Source organism: Ailuropoda melanoleuca, chromosome X (genome assembly GCF_002007445.2).
Source record: "Ailuropoda melanoleuca isolate Jingjing chromosome X, ASM200744v2, whole genome shotgun sequence".
Lineage (NCBI taxonomy): Eukaryota > Metazoa > Chordata > Mammalia > Carnivora > Ursidae > Ailuropoda > Ailuropoda melanoleuca.
This window is the reverse complement of record NC_048238.1, coordinates 74,747,758-74,767,160: the sequence shown is the minus strand read 5'-3', so window position 1 is coordinate 74,767,160 and position 19,403 is coordinate 74,747,758. Positions and strand designations below refer to the sequence as shown.

Sequence of the window (19,403 nt, the reverse complement as noted above, 5' to 3'; positions counted from 1 at the left end):
AATTCAGACATATTCTCCTTCAAACAGAAAGCCAATATAACTTTTTTTTAAAAGATTTGATTTGTCAGAGAGAGAGAGAGTGACAGTGCACAAGCAGGGGGAGAGGCAGGCAGAGGGAGAAGCAGGCTCTCCACTGAGCAAGGATCCTGATGTGGGGCTCAATCCCAGGATCCCGGGATCATGACCTGAGCCAAAGGCAGATGCTTAACCAACTGAGCCACCCAGGCGTCCCCAAAGCCATTATAGTTTTAAACTAAAGCACAGAGGTAGATTCTGAGGGAAAATTCAAAGACTATATTTAAGGAGAAAAAAACTTGTCTCTCTCCTCCAGTTGTCTAACATCAACTAGCTTTCTTTCCTGCCCCAAATGAGCCAAATATAATTCAATTTGTCCATTCACACCTACTGAAATCACCAACGTTTGCCCCAAAGGGGTCTTGCTGGACTTAGAAACCGGAAAGCCAACATTAACTAAAAGTATTCAAGGGGTCCAGAAGGAGGTTCAGCTCATCAGAGTTCTATCACCTTCATCTGAGTTGACACCCAAGCTACTAGGCTTTCCATTTCACTAGCCAGCATTGGGCTTATTTACTTGCTAATCAACAATATGATGTCCTATGGACTCTTACCTGGAACACAGGCTGCAGGCCATCCAGGAAGCCCTTTTACAGTGTAGACATCTGGCTGCTTCCCCTGCTCCCAGGAAGACTGGGACTAAGTCAGCCTGTTTTATGCTGAGGCTTGGCGACATCACAATGAGATACATCAGTCCTGCCTATGGCCCACAGTAAGTGCCAGAAGGTCTGGGAGAAAAGACCTTGTTTCTGCCCAGAGCAGGGAGCCAAGAGAGTGTGTTTTAGGCCAGGACTAGAACATGCCTAGAAGCCACTGTAAAAAGACTCACCTTTGGTCATGAATCCAGGAGAAATGAGCAGATAAGTTACGAGGCTCTGGATTTGTAACTTCCCTCCAAAAAGAGCCCCAACCCTTTTACCCTTGCCCCTCACACCGTCCCCCTATATATCTCGTCCTCTCGCAAATAATACTAAAGGGTGTCAGGGATAGGAACAGAGCTAAGAAGGGATAACAATAGACACCTAAAAGGGAAAGGCCTTGGCCTGAGAAGGAAAGTCCCCAGGGCTAGCCAGTGGCCAGACATACAGATGGAGGGACTTTCTGTTAGGGGAAGTCCAAGCTGTTACACTGTCCTTATAAAGAAAAAAAATAGAAATGTTTTCCTGAAACTGCTTATCTAATCACACAGGAAGTCCTGAAACGTGGTGCCATTTTCCACAAAAGAATAAGTCTTTGAAAAATCAAAGCTGAACAATGGCCAAGACTCAGCCCATGATCCTGCCGGGCTTGTACCTTTTCAAAGAAAGTATATTGTCAATTTAGAGATCAAAGCAAATGAGGTCCAGGAAAAGCCATGGATGTTCGATGGGCCACACATCCTTTGCGGGGCGGGGGGTGGGGAGTGACGGGCAGGGTGGCAAATCTGCTTAAAAAAAAATCCATCCAAGTGTTCCCTTAAGTGGTACTTATTAATTTGTTGCCCACTTGCCCTCCTGGCTGCCCTACTCCCTCCCACCCCCAGGTCCGTTCTGCTCCTCCGTGATGTTAGAAGCTGATATGTAAGAGTCATAATGACACATTAATTATAAGACCACCTTAGAGATCACTTCATTCATGGTTTCTAAGGTTGACGACCCTTTGGGAGCCAGATGGATATCAGAAATATGGGAAATAACTGGGAGGGGCTGGTGGATGGTGGAAAGATCACAGAGGACAGTGGGGACTGTGGTGAACTGGAGAGCCAATACAAACAAGGCTTCCAAACTGTGGAAACAAACAAACAAAATACTGGGCTGGTCAACCAACATGAACCCACTATTCAAATCGGGCCCAGAGGCTTCCAGTTTGCAACCTCTGATCCATCCTCTTCTATAACAGAAAAGGACACTGAGGCCCCAATAGAGGAAGTGATTTGTCTAAGGTCACACAATTTATAACCTTACCTGGCATCTGGACCTCCTGATTCTCCCCGAATACATGAAAGAGGCACTCCTAGTCCTGCCATAGGTGGGGAAGATGATTCCTAGGTAATCTTTCCCTGTTAGGGCCCTTCCAGCCCAACGGTCCGGCCCAACACTTTCCTGCCAATTGCTACTATTCACTGGCATGACGCATGACGCTGCCCATGCTGAGTGGGCCTGCCACCTGATGCCTTCAATGTTTGCCAGCTGCAGCAACAGCCTTTCCCTCCTATGGTGCCAAGTTCCTATTCACATGAGGCCATGCAGCTGGGAGCCAGATTTGTCCAAAAAGATTTTTTTCCCCCGTCAGCTTTGTGATACTGTTCTCTAACCAGAGGCTGGAGTATAAACAAGAAGGCTTGAAAGAATTTAGTCTGCTTTCTGTTTGAGTCTGAGTTGGAATTAATAAACGCATTTAGTCTCCTGAGCTGCTTTTGTGAGTTTCTTTTAGAAATATGGAGGGTGTGGAAATCCACAGAAAAGCACCCATTCTTTCCCTTCAGCTTCTCGCTTTCTTGCACTACTCGTAAAGGGGCTAGCTGGGGGAGGGGAGGAGTGGGGAGTGGCAATGGTCTCAAGCCCGCACTTTTTCTGGACTGTCCCAGTGGGGGCAAGGGCTGAGATTGCACACGGAAGGGAAAGAACACCAAAAGAAAGACATCCCTGCCTTCAAACCACTCCCTTCCCAGTTTGCCATTTGCCTGAGATCCCCACCATTTGCACTGCTTCTTTGGGGTGAAGGCATGGAACAAGTCTACGCTTAAAGGATTTTCTTTGGAAGAGAACAAAATAAAATATCATCACCAGTCCTTAGCGCCTCAGCATTAGATTGATTTATCAGGTTTAGCAAGACTATACACCTGAGGCCATGGGATACAGAACAGATAAACTTGGATGGGAGGGGGTGGTGGGAAAGGAAGGGCTTGGAGTGTTTCTCAATGGAAGTGACACTGGTATTTTGGGCAGACAGTTCTTTCTCCTGTGGGTTTAGCCTACATATTGCAAGACATCTAGCATCTCTAGCCACCATCTACTAACTGCCAGCAGTGATTCTCATTTACAACAATTACACCAACGCCCCCCTCATTTTCAAATGCATGGGAGGAGATGGTATACCCCCACTCTGCCGCAATCAGCAAGTATTTGATATAATGGTATCTGAAGAGGACAGGCCAGGTGGGGAGAATCTGAACGGCCAGAGAATACGAAGACCCTAGGTTCTGGAAGGTAGTTGTCCATATTAAATGTATGCTGAGGAGATGAAAATGGCAACAAGTTTCATCCACTACGAATGTTCTAGAAGAGTAAGTATTCTCTGCGAGATCAGTGCTTGTTCTGTTCATGGGCGGGTGAGGTCTCTAGTTTTACCGGCTACTGGCTGTGTGGAAGAGGAGAAAACTGGTGTGATCAGAGGGGCACCAAACCATTCAAAACTTCCGGGGCCTAGAGTCTTCAGCTGAGAGTCCCTACTAAGGGACTGATCATCTGAAGCTGTCCTTGTCTTCCAAGAGGAGGGCTTCTGTAAGAGGAGGATCATGCTAATAAATGTCCTGGCCTTCCTGGTCAGAAGACTTAGGGGATACTTCCACAGTCCCCATTCTCCAAAGGAACCCCTTGGAGGGGATAGTCAGTAAGCGGTAACATCCTCCCCTGAGAATGGAGAAACAGTATGCCTTGGAGTCACTGCTTCTTTAACACAATGATTTGGGGGTAGGAGAAGAATTACAAGCCTGTGGCAAGAGCGGGCATTTTGGAGCCTTTTGGAGAAGGCTGAAAAGAAGTCCAAACATGGGCATGAGAAGGCAAACTCAAGACTGTCCCAGTTTTGCCAGGAGCCTGTGCTGATCTGGGTGGTCACCAAACTTGGACCATCCCATCCCACTCCTAAAGGCTGGTGCCATCGCCCTAGATATTCCAAACAATGAAGGGGTCCAGTAGTACACCAATGGGTGTTCTTACCTGAGAGGTCCAGCTACATCTTCCCCGAGCGTCTCTTGCATGCGCCATATTTAGACACTGACTGACTGCCTTTTCCTCCATACCCTCAGTATTGAGGCACGGGCTGTGCTGTGTTTGAGCAGAAATGGGTGGGTCTGAGAGCTGAATGCTACATGATATACTGCCACATCAACCCAGGAGTTGAATTAAATCACTCAGTGATCAGTCTGGCAACATCTTACTCCCATAAATCAGAGAATTGTCTAATAGCACAGCAGTCCCTTTTTATCATTTCCAAAATGTTCACCAGCCATCCCTAGATTAGCATACAACATACTCTACAGAATTCTGAATGTATGGAAGTACTCAAAGAAGAAACAACTTCTTTGTTGAGCGAGCTCTCTGTTCAGGGAAAGGAGCAGTTAGAGAAGGCTTACCCCTCCCTTCAGCCACAGGAACCTGGCAGGCAGTGAAGCAGGAAACTAATCCTGGGCCAGGTGCCCCCCAAGAGCACTGTCCCAGCTGTTCAGCAATAAAAATGTCTTTGTTGGGCTGGATTCCTCACACCCATGACACAGGTTATGGATGGGATAGGGTTTTTACAGAGTCGCCATTTGGTAAGTAATGATACCACTAATAATAGATCACAGTCATTGAATGGCTACTATGTGGAAGGCTTCCCAGTGCTTTTTAAGCATCATCTCATTTAATCTTCACAGTAAACTTACGAGGTAGGCAGGTAGCCCCATTACACAGATGGGAAAACTGACCCTCTGAAAGATCAACTGACTTGTCTAAGGTCAACCAGCCAGCAAGTAAGTAGCAGAGCAAGGAGTAGAAACAACATCCATCAGGACGTTTCCACTGGTGCTTTAAAACTACTCATCTGGAGAAGCAGAGAGAAGCACATGTCTACAGGGTATGGGGAAAAAGGTGAGAGCCCCCAGTTCTCTTGGAGGTAAAGACCTAAGGAAGGTCGAAATGGGGACCTTGCTGGAGCAAGCTGAAGCAAGATGGAAAAAGAAAGAAGAGAAAGCTTGACTTTTTTGGGGTGGCTTTCACTGTCTCTAAGCCAAGAGCTAGACTGCTCCCCTACCCTATCTTCTATGCAACTAAGGCACAGGCATAACAAAGGCCTCATGCATTGGAGAAACATCTAAAATATTTTAAGATCAAGAAGTATGTTCTCACTGAATCAGCAGCCCAGTGCAGAGGAGCTCCTTTGATTTGGACATCCCGAAAGTCTTGATACCTTAAATTACTTGCCTTGCCTGTACCTGACATTTTGAAGAATGAGGCAAATGGCAAGTAAATAAGCTACTCAGTAAATACATACTTGTTAATAAAGTTTCTTTCCAAAGTGCCTCTAACAGACGTCCTGAGCTCAAGCCGCACCCCGTTCAATCACCTACGCCTTCTGTGCCTTTCCAGGTCTAGAAAAGACTCATTGCCGGTCACAAGATCCTTCTGCCCTGCATCTCCCAACTCATAACTACATGGTTCAACCAAGAGATGGCCTTGTAAATTCCAGTGTCAGAGGAGGCATAAAGAACAATTTGTATTTTTAAACTCGCATTGGCCTGGCCTCACTTCCAGGCGGTAGAGGACATCTGGATTTGAGTATCACACATAAAAATAATTCAAAATATATTGGCAAGGCCTCTCCAATTTCAGCCCCTACTGGCAAAATGGGAAGGACTGCAAGCCTACAGATAAAGAATGCATTGAAAAGACTATTCAGGAAATTGAATTTTTAAAAGGAAGAAAGTTCGTGTGATTATTGCCATCCACACTCTAAGAGAGCAACTTGCAAAGGGATGATTTCTTGGTTGATTGCAATATGTGGGGTCTTGGGTCAGGGCATCTGGGTGACAAAAAGTAAAATCACTGTTGTTGCTGCTGCTGAAGATGATAAAGATGTTTACAAGGGAGAAAACTTACAGGTCTTTAGATTTTTCCCCAAGCGTTTTCACATGCAGCATGTCAGCTGACTCCCCATGAGATATATAGAAGAGTGTTAGCGTTCCACCATGTTTTGAAGAGAGGCACAGAGTGATTCAGACGTGTGTCTGAGATAACCAGTGCTGAGCAAAAACGTTGAACATTGCCTAGAGGGTGGCATTAATGAAATCACCTCTTGAACAGTGTTTCCTGCTACAGAAGTGTTCGGGACCTCTGTAAAGAGAGCATCTAGCACCTCCAAAGGACCGGAGGTGGCTGAAGCGACACTGGCCAAGGTATAGCTCCTCCAAGCTAGCACCCTCCTTCTTCTCTACCTCTTTCCCTCAACCTCCTCTAGCCCACTCCACTCACTCTCCATTTTTCTACCAATCAAAACCCCAATTCAACTACATCCAACTCTTCCAAACCATACTGATTTGTTTCTTCTCTGAACTCCTTGTTTTGGATCATATATCCTTTTGAAAATCTGCTGAAAGCCATAGGCCTTTTCCCTTAAGGGATATGTATTGGCAAACGTGTTACACACTCATGCAGACTCTTGCACGCATGCCCTCTCTCACTCTCTCTCTCATACACACACACACACACACACACACACACACACACTTTTGAGTATACAATTTTAGTCCTTGGGCTAATTTTAAAAGGAATTACCCTTAAGGCCAGATGAAGAAAACCTGAGAATAGATAAGCTTACAGGCAGAGCATTCTTCTTTGACTTTCACCCACCCTCTTCTAGCAATCTCTTACCCCTAACCTCAGTCTGCTTGCCTATCCTCTACCCTCTAGCTTCTTGTTGCCCTTGATTACCCAGGGTTTATCACTACCTTGGCCCTTCTCCACCCATCTGGGAGTCTCATTCCATCAGGATTCAGTCTGGCACAATGAGCTAGCTCACTGGACGGGCAGATCCCAGACACTACATTCAATAGAGATCGGCAGGTCAAGTAGGATGTGTATTTGAACCGGGATCTTTGGGAAATAATAGGGAGATTATCTGGGGGGAGGGGGAGCACTTTCAGAACTCCTGCTCATTTCACCTAGGAGAAGGACCATTCCTGTCTACTCTAGAAAACATGATACACTGGATACTGACTTACTCAGATTTGAGATAACAGGCTATAACTGAATATGAAGAGAGGACAAAGGCCACGTCACATACATGATGGTTTTCCCTAAACAACTGTTTTCAAACTCTTTGTACCTGAGATTCTGCCACTGTTGTCACTCCTTCACACACTGACCGCAACAGTTTATGTCAGAACTACCATAGGGGAATAGTTGAGGAAAAAAGTCCTTACGGAAGCTGGCGGTAAGTCCTTCTTGTGAAAGAATGACCACTGGATGGAGAGCTTGTCCCGGGAGGCCACAGTGCTGGTGTAGGTGCAGACAAGTGTGACATCAGATCCAACAGTCACGTTCACGACACTGTTTGGGATGGTCACCTGCACCATACTAACTTGACCTGAAAAAGTAATCATCAAAAAGAAAATGATACACTCTCACATTCTGAGGACACTCTTTCATTACAAAGCACTTTCAATGACATCTTATTTGAGGAACCTAAGGTGAGGAAGAGGAGGTAGAATGAACTGTACAGGAAGGCTGAGCCAGCAATTTACATGGGCATAAGGGAGTTTCTAACAAATTACAGTGTGATGAAACTCAAATCCTATGTGATGGTGAGGTAGCAACACCAAACTGGGAATTCTTCTGTATAAGGATGGCCTTAAACAGAAGTTCTTAAAATGTTGTCCAGGGACCCAAAAAGGTCCATGAATATGGGGAACAACTAATCTGGTTTTCCCAGGACTAACAGATTTCTTGGATGTGGAACTTCCAGGGTTTTTTTTCCCAAGTTTTTATTTAAATTCAGGTTAGTTAACATATAGTGTAGTATTGGTTTCAGGGGTAGAATTTAGTGATTCATCACTTACATATAACACCCAGCGCTCATCCCCAAAAGTGCCATCCTTAATGCCCATCACCCATTAGCCCATTCCCCCACCCATCTCCCCTTCAGCAACCCTCAGTTTTTTCTCTATCATTAAGAGTCTCTTGTCATTTGCCTCCCTCTCTGTTTTTTTTTAAGATTTTATTTATTTGAGAGAGAAAGAGACAGTGAGAGAGGGAACACAAGAAAGGGGAGTGGGAGAGGGAAAAGCAGGCTTCCCGCTGAGCAGGGAGCCCGATATGGGGCTCAATCCCAGGACCCTGGGATCATGACCTGAGCCGAAGGCAGACGCTTAACAACTAATTCATCCAGGTGCCCCTCCCTCTCTGTTTTTATCTTACTTTATTTTCCTTCCCTTCTCCCATGTTCATCTGTTTTGTTTCTTAAATTCCACATATGAGTGCAATCATATGGTATTTGTTTTTCTCTGACTGACACATTAGCATAATACCCTCTAGATCCATCCACGTTGTTGCAAATGGCAAGATTTCATTCTTTCTGATGGCTGAGTAATATTCCATTGTATATATATACCAACTCTTCTTTACCCATTCATCAGTTGATGGACATTTGGGTTCTTTCCATAATTTGGCTCTTGTTGATAGTGTTGCTGTAAACATTGGGGTGTATGTGCCCCTTCAAATCAGTATTTTTGTATCCTTCAGATAAATACCTAGTAGTGCAATTGCTGGGTCATAGGGTGGTTCTATTTTTAACTTTTAACCTCTACACTGTTTTCCAGAGTGGCCGCACCAGTTTGCATTCCCACCAACAGTATAAGAGGGGCCCCCTTTCTCCTCATCCTCGCCAGCATCTATCGTTTCCTGAGTTGTTATTTTAGCCATTCTGACTGGTACGAGGTGGTATCTCATTGTGGTTTTGATTTGCATTTCCCTGATGATGAGTGATGTTGAGTACATTTTCATGTGTCTTTTGGCCATTTGTATGTCTTCTCTGGAGGAACTTTCAGTTTTAAAACCACGTCTCAGGCAAACAATACTGGTTTTGTTAGGATGTTCAGTGCTTAAACCAGGAAAATCTCAGGAAAACCAGGATGAGTTGGTCACCTTATCCCTAAGACCATTTTGAGAGGCTTTAAGATAAAAATGATATTAATAATAATACCAAGAGGTTATTTTTCTCTTTCACTCTCATTCTGTCATGACTGTACAGTGAAGTATTCCACTAGCTACTGATGATGGTGATGGTGATGTCATTGCTTTCATAGCTGATGGAATGCATGCTTGTGTATTTTTGTTTAAATAACTTTTAGTTTTAATTTCTAATTCAGTAAATGTAGATAGAAATAAGTGAAATAGCAAAAATTCCTTGGGGGGGCCTCAGTAATCTTTAATTGAAAATTTTATCGAGATAATAGTAGAGTCACAGGCAGTTCTAAGAAACAGCAACAGATAGTCCATTTACCTAGCCCCCCACAATGGTAACATTTTATAAAACTACACGGTAATATCACAATTAGGACACTGGCTTTGATACAATCCACTGATCTGATTTGTATTTCTCCAGTTCTACTTGTACTCAAGCGTGTGTATGCATTTAGTTTGATACACTTTTATCGCATGTGTAAGTTTGTGTATCTACAATCACAATCAAGATACTGAACAGTTCCATCACCATGAAGAGCTCTGATGTTGCCCTTCTATCATCACACTCACCTCCCTACTGCACCCCATCCCTGATTCCAGCATTGGCAGCCACTAATCTTTCATTTCTAAAATTTTGTCATTTTGTAATCTTTTGGGATGGACTTTTTTCACTCATCATAATTACCTAGCGGTGTACCCAAGTTGGTATGAGTCGGTAACTCAGTGAGTCAGTAACTCATTGCCATTTATTGCTTATGAGCTTTCAATCTGTTTAACAATTCACCCATTTAGGAACATATGGGTTGTTTCCAGGTTTAGGCTGTTGAATAAAACTCCGATGTACAGGTTTTTTGGGAACATAAATTTCTATTTCACTGGGATAAATTCCCAAGAGTGCAATTGATGGGTCAGATGGTAGTGATATGTTCAGCTTTATTACGAACAAAAACAGGGGTGCCTGGGTGGCTCAGTCGGTTGAGTGTCCGACTCTTGATCTCAGGTCTTGATCTCGGGGTTATGGGATCAAGCCCCATGTTGGGCTCCACACTGGTCATAGGACCTACTTAAAAAAACACACAAAAAAAAGAAAACAAACAAACTGAAAACCAGTCACATTGTTTTCCAGAGTGACTATACCAATAAACATTCCCACCATTAACATATGAGTGGTCCAGTCTCTCCATATCTTCCCCAGTCTCTGGTGTTGTCACTATTTTCTACTTTAGCCATTATAATAAGTGGGTAGTAATAAACCATTGTGATTTTAATGTGTCTTTCCATGATGTAATTTAATGAAGCTAAACAACTTTTTATGTGATAATTTGCCATTTGTATATCTTCATTTTTTCTTTTGCCATTTTTTGTCATTTTTTCTTTTGCCATTTGTATATCTTCATTTTTTTTTGTTCCTCTTTCCTTTGGAGATGTATCATAAAAAAGTTGCTGTGGCCGATGTCAAAGGGGTTGCAGCCTATGTTCTCCTCTATGATTTTGATGGATTCCTGTCTCACATAGAGGTCTTTCATCGATTTGGAGTTTATCTTTGTGTAAGGTGTGAGAGAGTGGTCAAGTTTCATTCTTTTGCATATAGCTGTCCAATTTTCCCGGCACCATTTATTAAAGAGACTGTCTTTTTTCCAGTGGATGTGTTTTCCTGCTTTGTCAAAGATTAGTGACCCCAAGAGCTGAGGGTCCATTCTGGGTTCTCTATTCTATTACATTGGTCTATGTGTCTGTTTTTGTGCCAGTACCATGCTGTCTTTGTGATCACAGCTTTGTAGTATAGCTTGAAATCGGCAACGTGATGCCAGCTTTGTTTTTCCTTTTTCAACATATCCCTGGTGATTCGGGGCCTTTTCTGGTTCCACGCAAATTTAAGGGCTGTTTGTTCCAGTTCTTTGAAAAATGTCATTGTTATTTTGATCGGGATAGCATTGAAAGTTGTAGATTGTTCTGGGTAGCATAGACATTTTAACTATCATAATTCTTCCGATCCATGAGCATGGAATATTTTTCCATCTTTTTGTGTCTTCTTCAATGTCTTTCAAGAGTGATTTGTAGTTTCTAGAATATAGATCCTTTACGTCTCTGGTTAAGTTAATTCCGAGATAACGTATGATTTTTGGTGCTATTGTAAATGTAATAGATTCCCTAATTTCTCTTTCTTCAGTCTCATTGTTCATGTATAGGAATGCAACTGATTTCTGAGCATTGATTTTGTATCCTGCCACATTACTGAATTGCTATATAAGTTCTAGTAGTTTGGGGGTGGAGTCTTTTGGGTTTTCCATATAGAGTATCATGTCATCTGCGAAGACAGTTTGACTTCTTCTTTGCCGATTTGAATACCTTTTATCCCTTTTTGTTGTCTGATTACTGTTGCAAGGACTTCTAGTACTATGTTGAATAATAATGGCGAGAGTGGGCATCCTTGTCATGTTCCTGATCTTAAGGGAAAGGCTTTCAGCTTTTCCCCATTGAGAATAATATTTGCTGTAGGCTTCTCATAGATGGTTTTTATGAGATTGAGGAATGTACCCTCTATCCCTACACTCTGAAGGGTTTTAATCAGGAAAGGATGCTGTATTTTGTCAAATGCTTTTTCTGCATCAATTGAGAGGATCATATAGTTCTTGACTCTTTTCTTGTTGATGTGATCTATCACATTGATTGATTTGTGAATGTTGAACCACGCTTGGATCCCAGGTATGAATCCCACTTGGTCATGACGGATAATCCTTTTAATGTACTGTTGGATCCTATTAGCTAGGATCTTGTTGAGAATTTTGGCATCTATATTCATCTGGGAAATCGGTCTGTAATTCTCCTTTTTGATGGGGTCTTTGCCTGGTTTGGAGATCAAGGTAATACTGGCCTCATAATATGAGTTTCATAGTTTTCCTTCTGTTTCTATTTTTGAAATAGCTTCAGGTATTATTTCTTCTTTGAATATTTGGTAGAATTCCCCAGGGAATCCGTCAGGCCCTGGACTCTTGTTTTTGGGGAGGTTTGTGATCACTGCTTCAATCTCTTCGTAATTAATTGGTCTGTTTAAATAATCAATTTCTTCCTGTTTCAGTCTTGGTAGTTTATAGGTTTCCAGGAAGGCCTCCATNTATAGGTTTCCAGGAAGGCATCCATTTCTTCCAGGTTGTTTAATTTATTGGCATTAAGCTGTTGATAAAAGTTTCTAACAATCCTTCCTATTTCCTTGGTGTTGGTTGTGATCTCTCCCCTTTCACTCATAATTTTATTAATTTGGGTCCTTTCTCTACTCTTTTGAGTAAGTCTGTCCAGTGGCTGATTGATCTTATTTATTATTTTAAAGAACCAGCTTCTAGTTTTGTTGATCTGCTCTACTGTGCTCCTGGTTTCTAATTCATTGATCTCTGCCCCAATCTTGATCACCTACCCTCTTGTGCATGGGTTAGGCCTGTTCTTCTGTTCCAGCTCCACCTTCTTGAGGTGAGAATATAAAAACTGCATTTTAGATTTTTCTATTCTTTTGAGTGAGGCTTGGATGGCTATGCATTTTCCCCTAAGGACTTACTTTGCAGTGTCCCATAGGTTTTGGACCAATGTGTTTTCATTCTCATTGGTCTCCAAAAATTGTTTAAACTGATTTTTAATTTCCTGGTTTACCCAAAAATTCTTGAGCAGGATGGCTCTTAGTTTCCAAGTGTTTGAGTTTCTTCCAAATTTTTCCTTGTCATTGAGTTCCAGTTTCAAAACACTGTGGTCTGAGAATATGCAGGGAATAATCTCAGTCTTTTGGTATTGGTCGAGACCTGTTTTGTGACACAGTATATCGTCTATTCTGGAGAAATTTCCATGTGCACTCGAAAAGAATGAGTATTTTGTTTTTCTGGGGTGTAGTGTTCTATAAATATCTATGAGGTCCATCTGGTCCAGTATGTCATTCAAAGCTCTTGTTTCTTTGTTGATTTTCTGCTTAGGTGATCTGTCTATTGCTGATAGTGGAGTGTTGAGGTCCCCTACTATTAATGTATTTTTATCTATACATCTCTTTGTTCTGGGTAAGAGTTGGCTTGTGTATCTTGCTGCTCCCCTGTTAGGGGCATAGATATTTATAATTGTCATATCCACTTGTTGGATACATCCTTTAAGAATAATATAGTGTCCTTCTGTATCTCTAACTACAGTCTTTAGTTTAAAATCTAATCTGTCTCATATGAGAATTGCTACCCCAGCTTTCTTTTGAGGTCCATTGGCATGAAAAATGTTTTCCATCCCTTCACTTTCAGTCTGGATGTATCTTTAGGTTCAAGATGAGTCTCTTGTAGACAGCAAATGGATGGGTCATGTCTTTATCCAATCTGCAATCCTGTGGTGTTTTATGGGAGCATTTAGGCCATTCACATTGAGAGTGATTATTGAGAGATATTATTTTAATGACATCATGTTGCCTGTGAAGTCTTTGTTTCTATAGATTGTAAATTTCTGTTCGTATCACTCTTGGGGCCTTTTTACTTTTATAGAACCCCCCTTAATAGCTCATGTAGGGCTGGTTTGGTGGTTATGAATGCCTTCAGTTTTTATCGATGTATGAAGGTCTTTATCTCTCCATCAATTCTGAATGACAGCCTTGTTGGATAAAGGATCCTTGGCTGCATGTTCTTCTCAGAGCTTTGAAAATACCCTGCCAACCCTTCCTATCCTGCCAGGTCTCTGTAGACAGGTCTGACGTTATTCTGATATTTTTCCCTCTGTACATAAGGATTTTCTTCCCCCTGCTGCTTTCAATACTGTTCTAATATTTGCGAATTGCACTGTGACGTGACGTGGTGTAGGTGTGTTCTCATTGACCTTGGGAGGGGTCCTCTCTGCCTCTTCTGCCTCTTGGACACAAATGCTTGTTTCCTTTGCCAGATTAGGGAAGTTCTCAGCTACAATTTGTTCAAATATCTCTTCTAGGCCTCTCTCTTTCTCCACCCCCTCAGGGATGCCGATGATTCTGACATTGGAATGTTTCATTGAGTCAGTAATCTCCTGTCATCTACATTCTTGAGATTGGATTTTTTTGAGACAACTTTCTGTTTTAACTTTCTCTTCTATCATCCCATCTTCCAATTCACTAATTCATTCTTCTGCCTCATTTACTCTGGCCATCAGAACGTCTAGTTTAGATGCATTTGATTCATAGCATTTTTAATTTCTGCCAGATTCGCTCTCATTTCCGCTCCTATATTGTCGTTAATACTTTCGTTAATATTTTTTTCAAGCCTACCCATCATCTTGACCATTGTTAGTCTGAACTCCATTTCTGACAATTTGGTTATATCCATATCCATCATTTCTGTGGCAGAGGCCACAGTCTCTGTCTCCTTTCTTTGCTGAGGGTTTCTCCTTCTCATCATTCTGATGAGGAGAGGTTGCAGGGTGCACAGAGCCCAAATTATTGACCAGGACACAAGCAGTGTGCACTTGTTTTATAGGGACCTTAGGGATGTGGGCTTCTTGATTTTTCAGCCTGCCTTCTGGGGGCGGGGCCTGCCGTGCTGATACTCAGGTAACCCTGTCTGGGTAGAGTCGCCCTGTCCCCCGTGAGGGGGGATGGGGATGGGCACAATGTGATCCGGTATTTCTGGGCTTTTGTTCTCTGGTGGCTTTCCCTGGCAGTTTTCTGTGGCTCTTCTGAGAGTCAGAGCAGCGGTGGCCATATCGTAGCCTCTGCCTCAGAACAGAGAGATTGCAGTCAGCTCTCCACTGAGCTCTCTTGGCCACTTTAACTCTGTTTCCCTCAGTGCTGCTAAAAACCCTGCAGAGTCCCGGGTTGCGTGCCCCACAGCCGGTGTCCCAGCCCTCGCTTCCAGGGCCGGCACATCTCTGTCCTTTGTGTTTCTAACACTGCCAGCCACCCCCGATTCCCGCGCGAGCTCCCAAGCTCCCTGTTTCAGTGTGTTTCGCGCGCTCCGGAGCGCCGGTTTTCAGTCTGGTCAGGTGCGCTTCTGAGCTCCCGGTCTCAGTCCGGCTCCAGTGTGCACTCCTGAGCTCCGGTTTTCAGTCTGGTGGCGCGCGCTCCCGGCTCATGGTCTCAGTCTGCTGTCTCGCGGGTACCGGACCGCGAGTCCACTCGCTCCCCCATGCAGGTGGCTACCACTTCCCAGCACCCGAGCTCGAGGGCTCCCACCCCCTTCCATTTATCTTCCAATATCTGTGCACGGATTCACGCCTCCTTGCTTCATACCTCAATACTCAGCGCTGGAGATGTTCATTTGTAGAGATCCAGATGTATCTTCCTGCGTCTCAGGCTGATTCCGTGGATGTTCAGGCTGGTCTGGTACCTATCCAGCTCTACTCAGGGGACCGGCTGAGAAAGGGTCTCCTACTCCTCCGCCATCTTTTCTCCTCCTCACAGAAAGTGGTCGCTTTTCTGTTCCTGGAGTTTCTGCTACTCTTTTCTTCATTCTACAGTTGCGTTCATAGGTTTCAGAATGGTTTGGTAGATCTCTAGCTGAATTCCTGGGACCAGACGGACTTTAGGTCTCCTGCTCCTCCACCATTTTGGAACCGCCCCTCCTTCAGAGATTTTAGAGAGAATCAATATTGCCAAAGCTTTAACTTCAGAATTTGGGCCTCCAGAACTGTGAGCAAATAAATTTCTCTTGTTTTAAGCCACCCAGTTTCTGGCAATTTGTGACAGCAGCTCTTTGAAATGACAAACCTTTTATTGCTTAACTTGCTGAGAGTTTATCATGAATAAGTATTGGATTTTGTCAGATGCTCTTTCTGATATAATCATTTGCTTTTTTTCTTTAGCCAGTTGATATGACAGATTACACTGAATGACTTTGAGTGTTGAGCCAGCCTTATATACCTGAAATAAATCCCACTTGGTCAGGGTGTAGAATTCTTTTTAAACATAGTAGAATTCAATTTCTTAGTGTTTTGTTGTGGGTTTTGAGTCTAAGTTCATGAAAGAATTTGGTCTATGGCTTTCTTTTTCTGTACTGTCTGGTTTTAGTATCAGGATAATACTAGTCTCATAAAATGAGCTGAAAGTGGTCCCCCTTCTTCTATGTTTTGGAAGATATTGTGTAAAATTGTTGTTAACTATTTTTTAAATGTTTGGTAGAATTATCCAGTGAAAGTATGTGGGCCTGGATATTTCTTTTTCAGTAGCCTTTTAAATTATGAATTCAATTTATTTAAGGGTTTTGGAATATTCAGGTAATCTATTTTATATTGGGTGAGTTTTAGTAGTTTGTTGTTTTGGGGGAATAGGTCCATTTCTTCTAAGTTGTCAAATACATGAATTTAAAGTTGTTCACAGTATTTCCTTATATTTTTAGTGATTTCAGGATCTGTGCTGATATCCCATATTTCATTTCTTATATTGGTTATTTGTGTCTTATCTCTTTTTATTTTTACCAGTCTTGCTAGAGGTTTGTCAATATTATTTATCTACTTTTTTCAAAGAACAAGATTTTTATTCCATTTAATAATTTTCTTATTTCAATTTCATTGATTTCATCTCTTTATTATTTCCTTTCTTCTCTTTGCTTTGGGTTTATTTTATTCTTCTTCCAGTTTCTTGATGTAGAAACTTCAATTATTGACTTGACACGTTTCTTAATTTCAAATGGAAGCTTTTAGTGCTGTAATTTTCTCTCTCAGCACTGCTTTAGTTGCATGCTACATATTTCCATATGTTATGTTTTCATTTCAATTCAGCTCTATGTATATTCCTTAAATTTCCTTTGAGATTTCCTTTTTGGTCCATAGATTATTTAGAAGTGTGTTGTATAATTCCCAAGTGTTCAGAGACTTTCTTGTTCTCTTTCTGTTCTTGATTTCTAGTTTGATTCCATTGTGCTCAGAGAACAGACTCTGCATGATTTTAATTCTTTTACATTCGTGAAGGTTTTTTTTTTTATGGCCATGCATATACTCCGCTATCTTGGTAAATATTCTGCGGGTGCTTCGGGAAACAAGTGCATTCTGCTATGGTTGGGTGGAGTGTTTTATACAAAGAGATATATTTTAAAACATTATGGAGGGGGCACCTGGGAGGCTCAGTCGGTTAGGCATCTGCCTTTTCAGGTCAGGATCCCAGGGTCCTGGAATCGAGTCCCACATCGGGCTCCATGCTCAGCATGGAGACTGCTTCTCCTTCTCCCTCTGCCTCTCCCCTTGCTCATGTTCACTTGTGCTCTCTCTCTCTCAAATAAATAAATAAAATCTTTAAAAAAAAACATTATGGGGACGCCTGGTGCAGTCAATTAAGCATCTGATTCTTGGTTTTGTCTCAGGTCATGATCTCAGGGTGGTGGGATCAAGCCCCATGTCAGCTTCCTTGCACAGCATGGGATCTGCTTAAAGATTCTGTCTCTCTCTCTCTCTCTCCCTCTGCCCCTCCTCCCACCTCTCAAATAAATAAATAAATCTTTAAAGAAAACACTATGAATACTCACCAAGATAGACCACATTATGGGCCTTAAAACAAATCTTAACACATTTAAAAGAAAAGAAATCACACAAGGTCTGTTCCCAGACCACAATGGAATTAAAGTAAAAATAAATTAACAAAAAGAATACATGGAGATTAAACACCACACTCCTAAAGAACTCGAGTTAAAGTAATCTCAAGAGAAATTTAAAAATATTTTTAACTAATGAAAATGAAAACACAACTTACAAAAATTTGTGGTATGCAACAAAAGCAGCACTTAGAGGGAAATTTGCAACGCTGAATGCATATATTAGAAATCAAGAAAGATCTAAAATCAATCATGCTTCGTCTCCCCCTCTGATTCCCCACCCCCTTCATTTTTCCTTTCCTTCTGGACTCCAGTAAACAAACTGAGGGTTTCAGAGGGGAGGGGGTGGGGGATGGGTAAGCCGGTGATGGATATTAAGGAGGGCACGTATTACAAGGAGCACTGGGTGTTATACACAAACAATGAATCATTGAACACTACATCAAAAATTAATGAAGTACAGTATGGTGACTAACATAACATAATAAAAAAAATTTTTTTAATTTAAAAAACTAAAATCAATAAAATCAATAATGTAAGCTTGCACTTTAGGAAACTAGAAAAAAAGAACAAATTAAATCCAAAGTAGAAGAAAATAAATAATAAAAGTGAGAGCTGAAATCAATGAAATCAAAAACAATAAATCAATACAGAAAACCAACGAAACCAAAACTGGTTATTGGAAAAGATAGGTAAAATTGATAAGACTCTAACTCAGCTAACTAAGAAAAAAGCACAGTGAACATAAATGCTAATGTCAGAAATGAAAGAGGGCATGACTATAGATACCATGGACATTAAAAGGATAATAAAAGAATACTAGGAACAACTCTATGCCTACAAATTTGATAACTTAGATAAAATGGATCAATTCCTTGAAACACACAACCTGCTAAAACCCACACAAGAAGTAGACAATTTTGACAGGCCTATATCTGGTCTATATCTACTAAAGAAATTGAATCAATAATTAATAACCTTTAAAAACAGAAAACACCAGGCCCAGATGGGTTCACTGGTAAATTCTACCAAACATTTAAGGAAGAAATTTTATCAGTTTTCTACAATCTCTCTCAGAAGGTAGAACAGAGGAAATATTTCCTAACTCACCCTGTGATCTCATCATATGAGGTCATCACCCTAATGCTGAAACCAGACAAAGACATTACAAAAAAAGAAAACTATAGCCCAATATCTCTAATGAACACAGATGCAAAAATCCTCAACAGAATATTGGTAAATCAAATCCAACCATGCATAAAAAGAATTCCACACCATGGCCAAGTGGGATTTATCTCAGCCATGCAAGGCTGGCTCAAAATTTGAAAATGAATTAATGCAATCTATCACATGAACAGGTTTTTAAAAATCACATGATCATATCTGTATATGCAGAAAAAGTATTTACCAAAGTCCAACATCCATTTGTGATAAAAACTCTTAACTAGGAATATAGGGGAACTTCCTCAACTTGATTGAGAACATCTACAAAAAAACTGCAGCAAACATCATCCTTAATGGTGAGAAATTAGAAGCTTTCCTACTAAGATCGGGAGCAAGATAAGGATGTTCCCTCTCATCTCTCCTTTCCAACCTCATTCTGAAAATTACCTAATGCAATAAGTTACAGAAAGGAAACAAAAAGTATACAGATTGTGAAGGAAATAACAGATGACATAATTGCCTATGTAGAAAATCCAATAGAATCAACAACAACAACAACTTATGGAACTAATAGCAATTAAAACCAGTTTTCAGGATACAAGATTAATGCACAAAAGTTAATTGCTTTCCTATGTACTGGCCATGAACAAGTGGAATTTGAAATTAAAAACACAATACCATTTACATTAACACCCCCAAAAATGAAGTACCTGAGTATAAATCTAACAAAATCTGTACAAAA

At 41.6% G+C, this 19,403-nt stretch overlaps 1 protein-coding gene across 2 annotated transcripts in view; it reads right to left on the bottom strand.

The window, feature by feature from the left end:
* The window catches only part of VSIG1 (V-set and immunoglobulin domain containing 1), a 90,982-nt gene that overhangs the window by 12,780 nt on the left and 58,799 nt on the right, over positions 1–19,403 (bottom strand). For both annotated transcript variants that reach the window (XM_034649852.1, XM_011229129.3), the window contains exon 2: positions 7,238–7,401. In XM_034649852.1, the coding sequence (XP_034505743.1) occupies positions 7,238–7,390 (153 nt within the window). In that variant the 5' untranslated portion in view covers positions 7,391–7,401. The remainder of the gene's footprint in view (positions 1–7,237; positions 7,402–19,403) is intronic.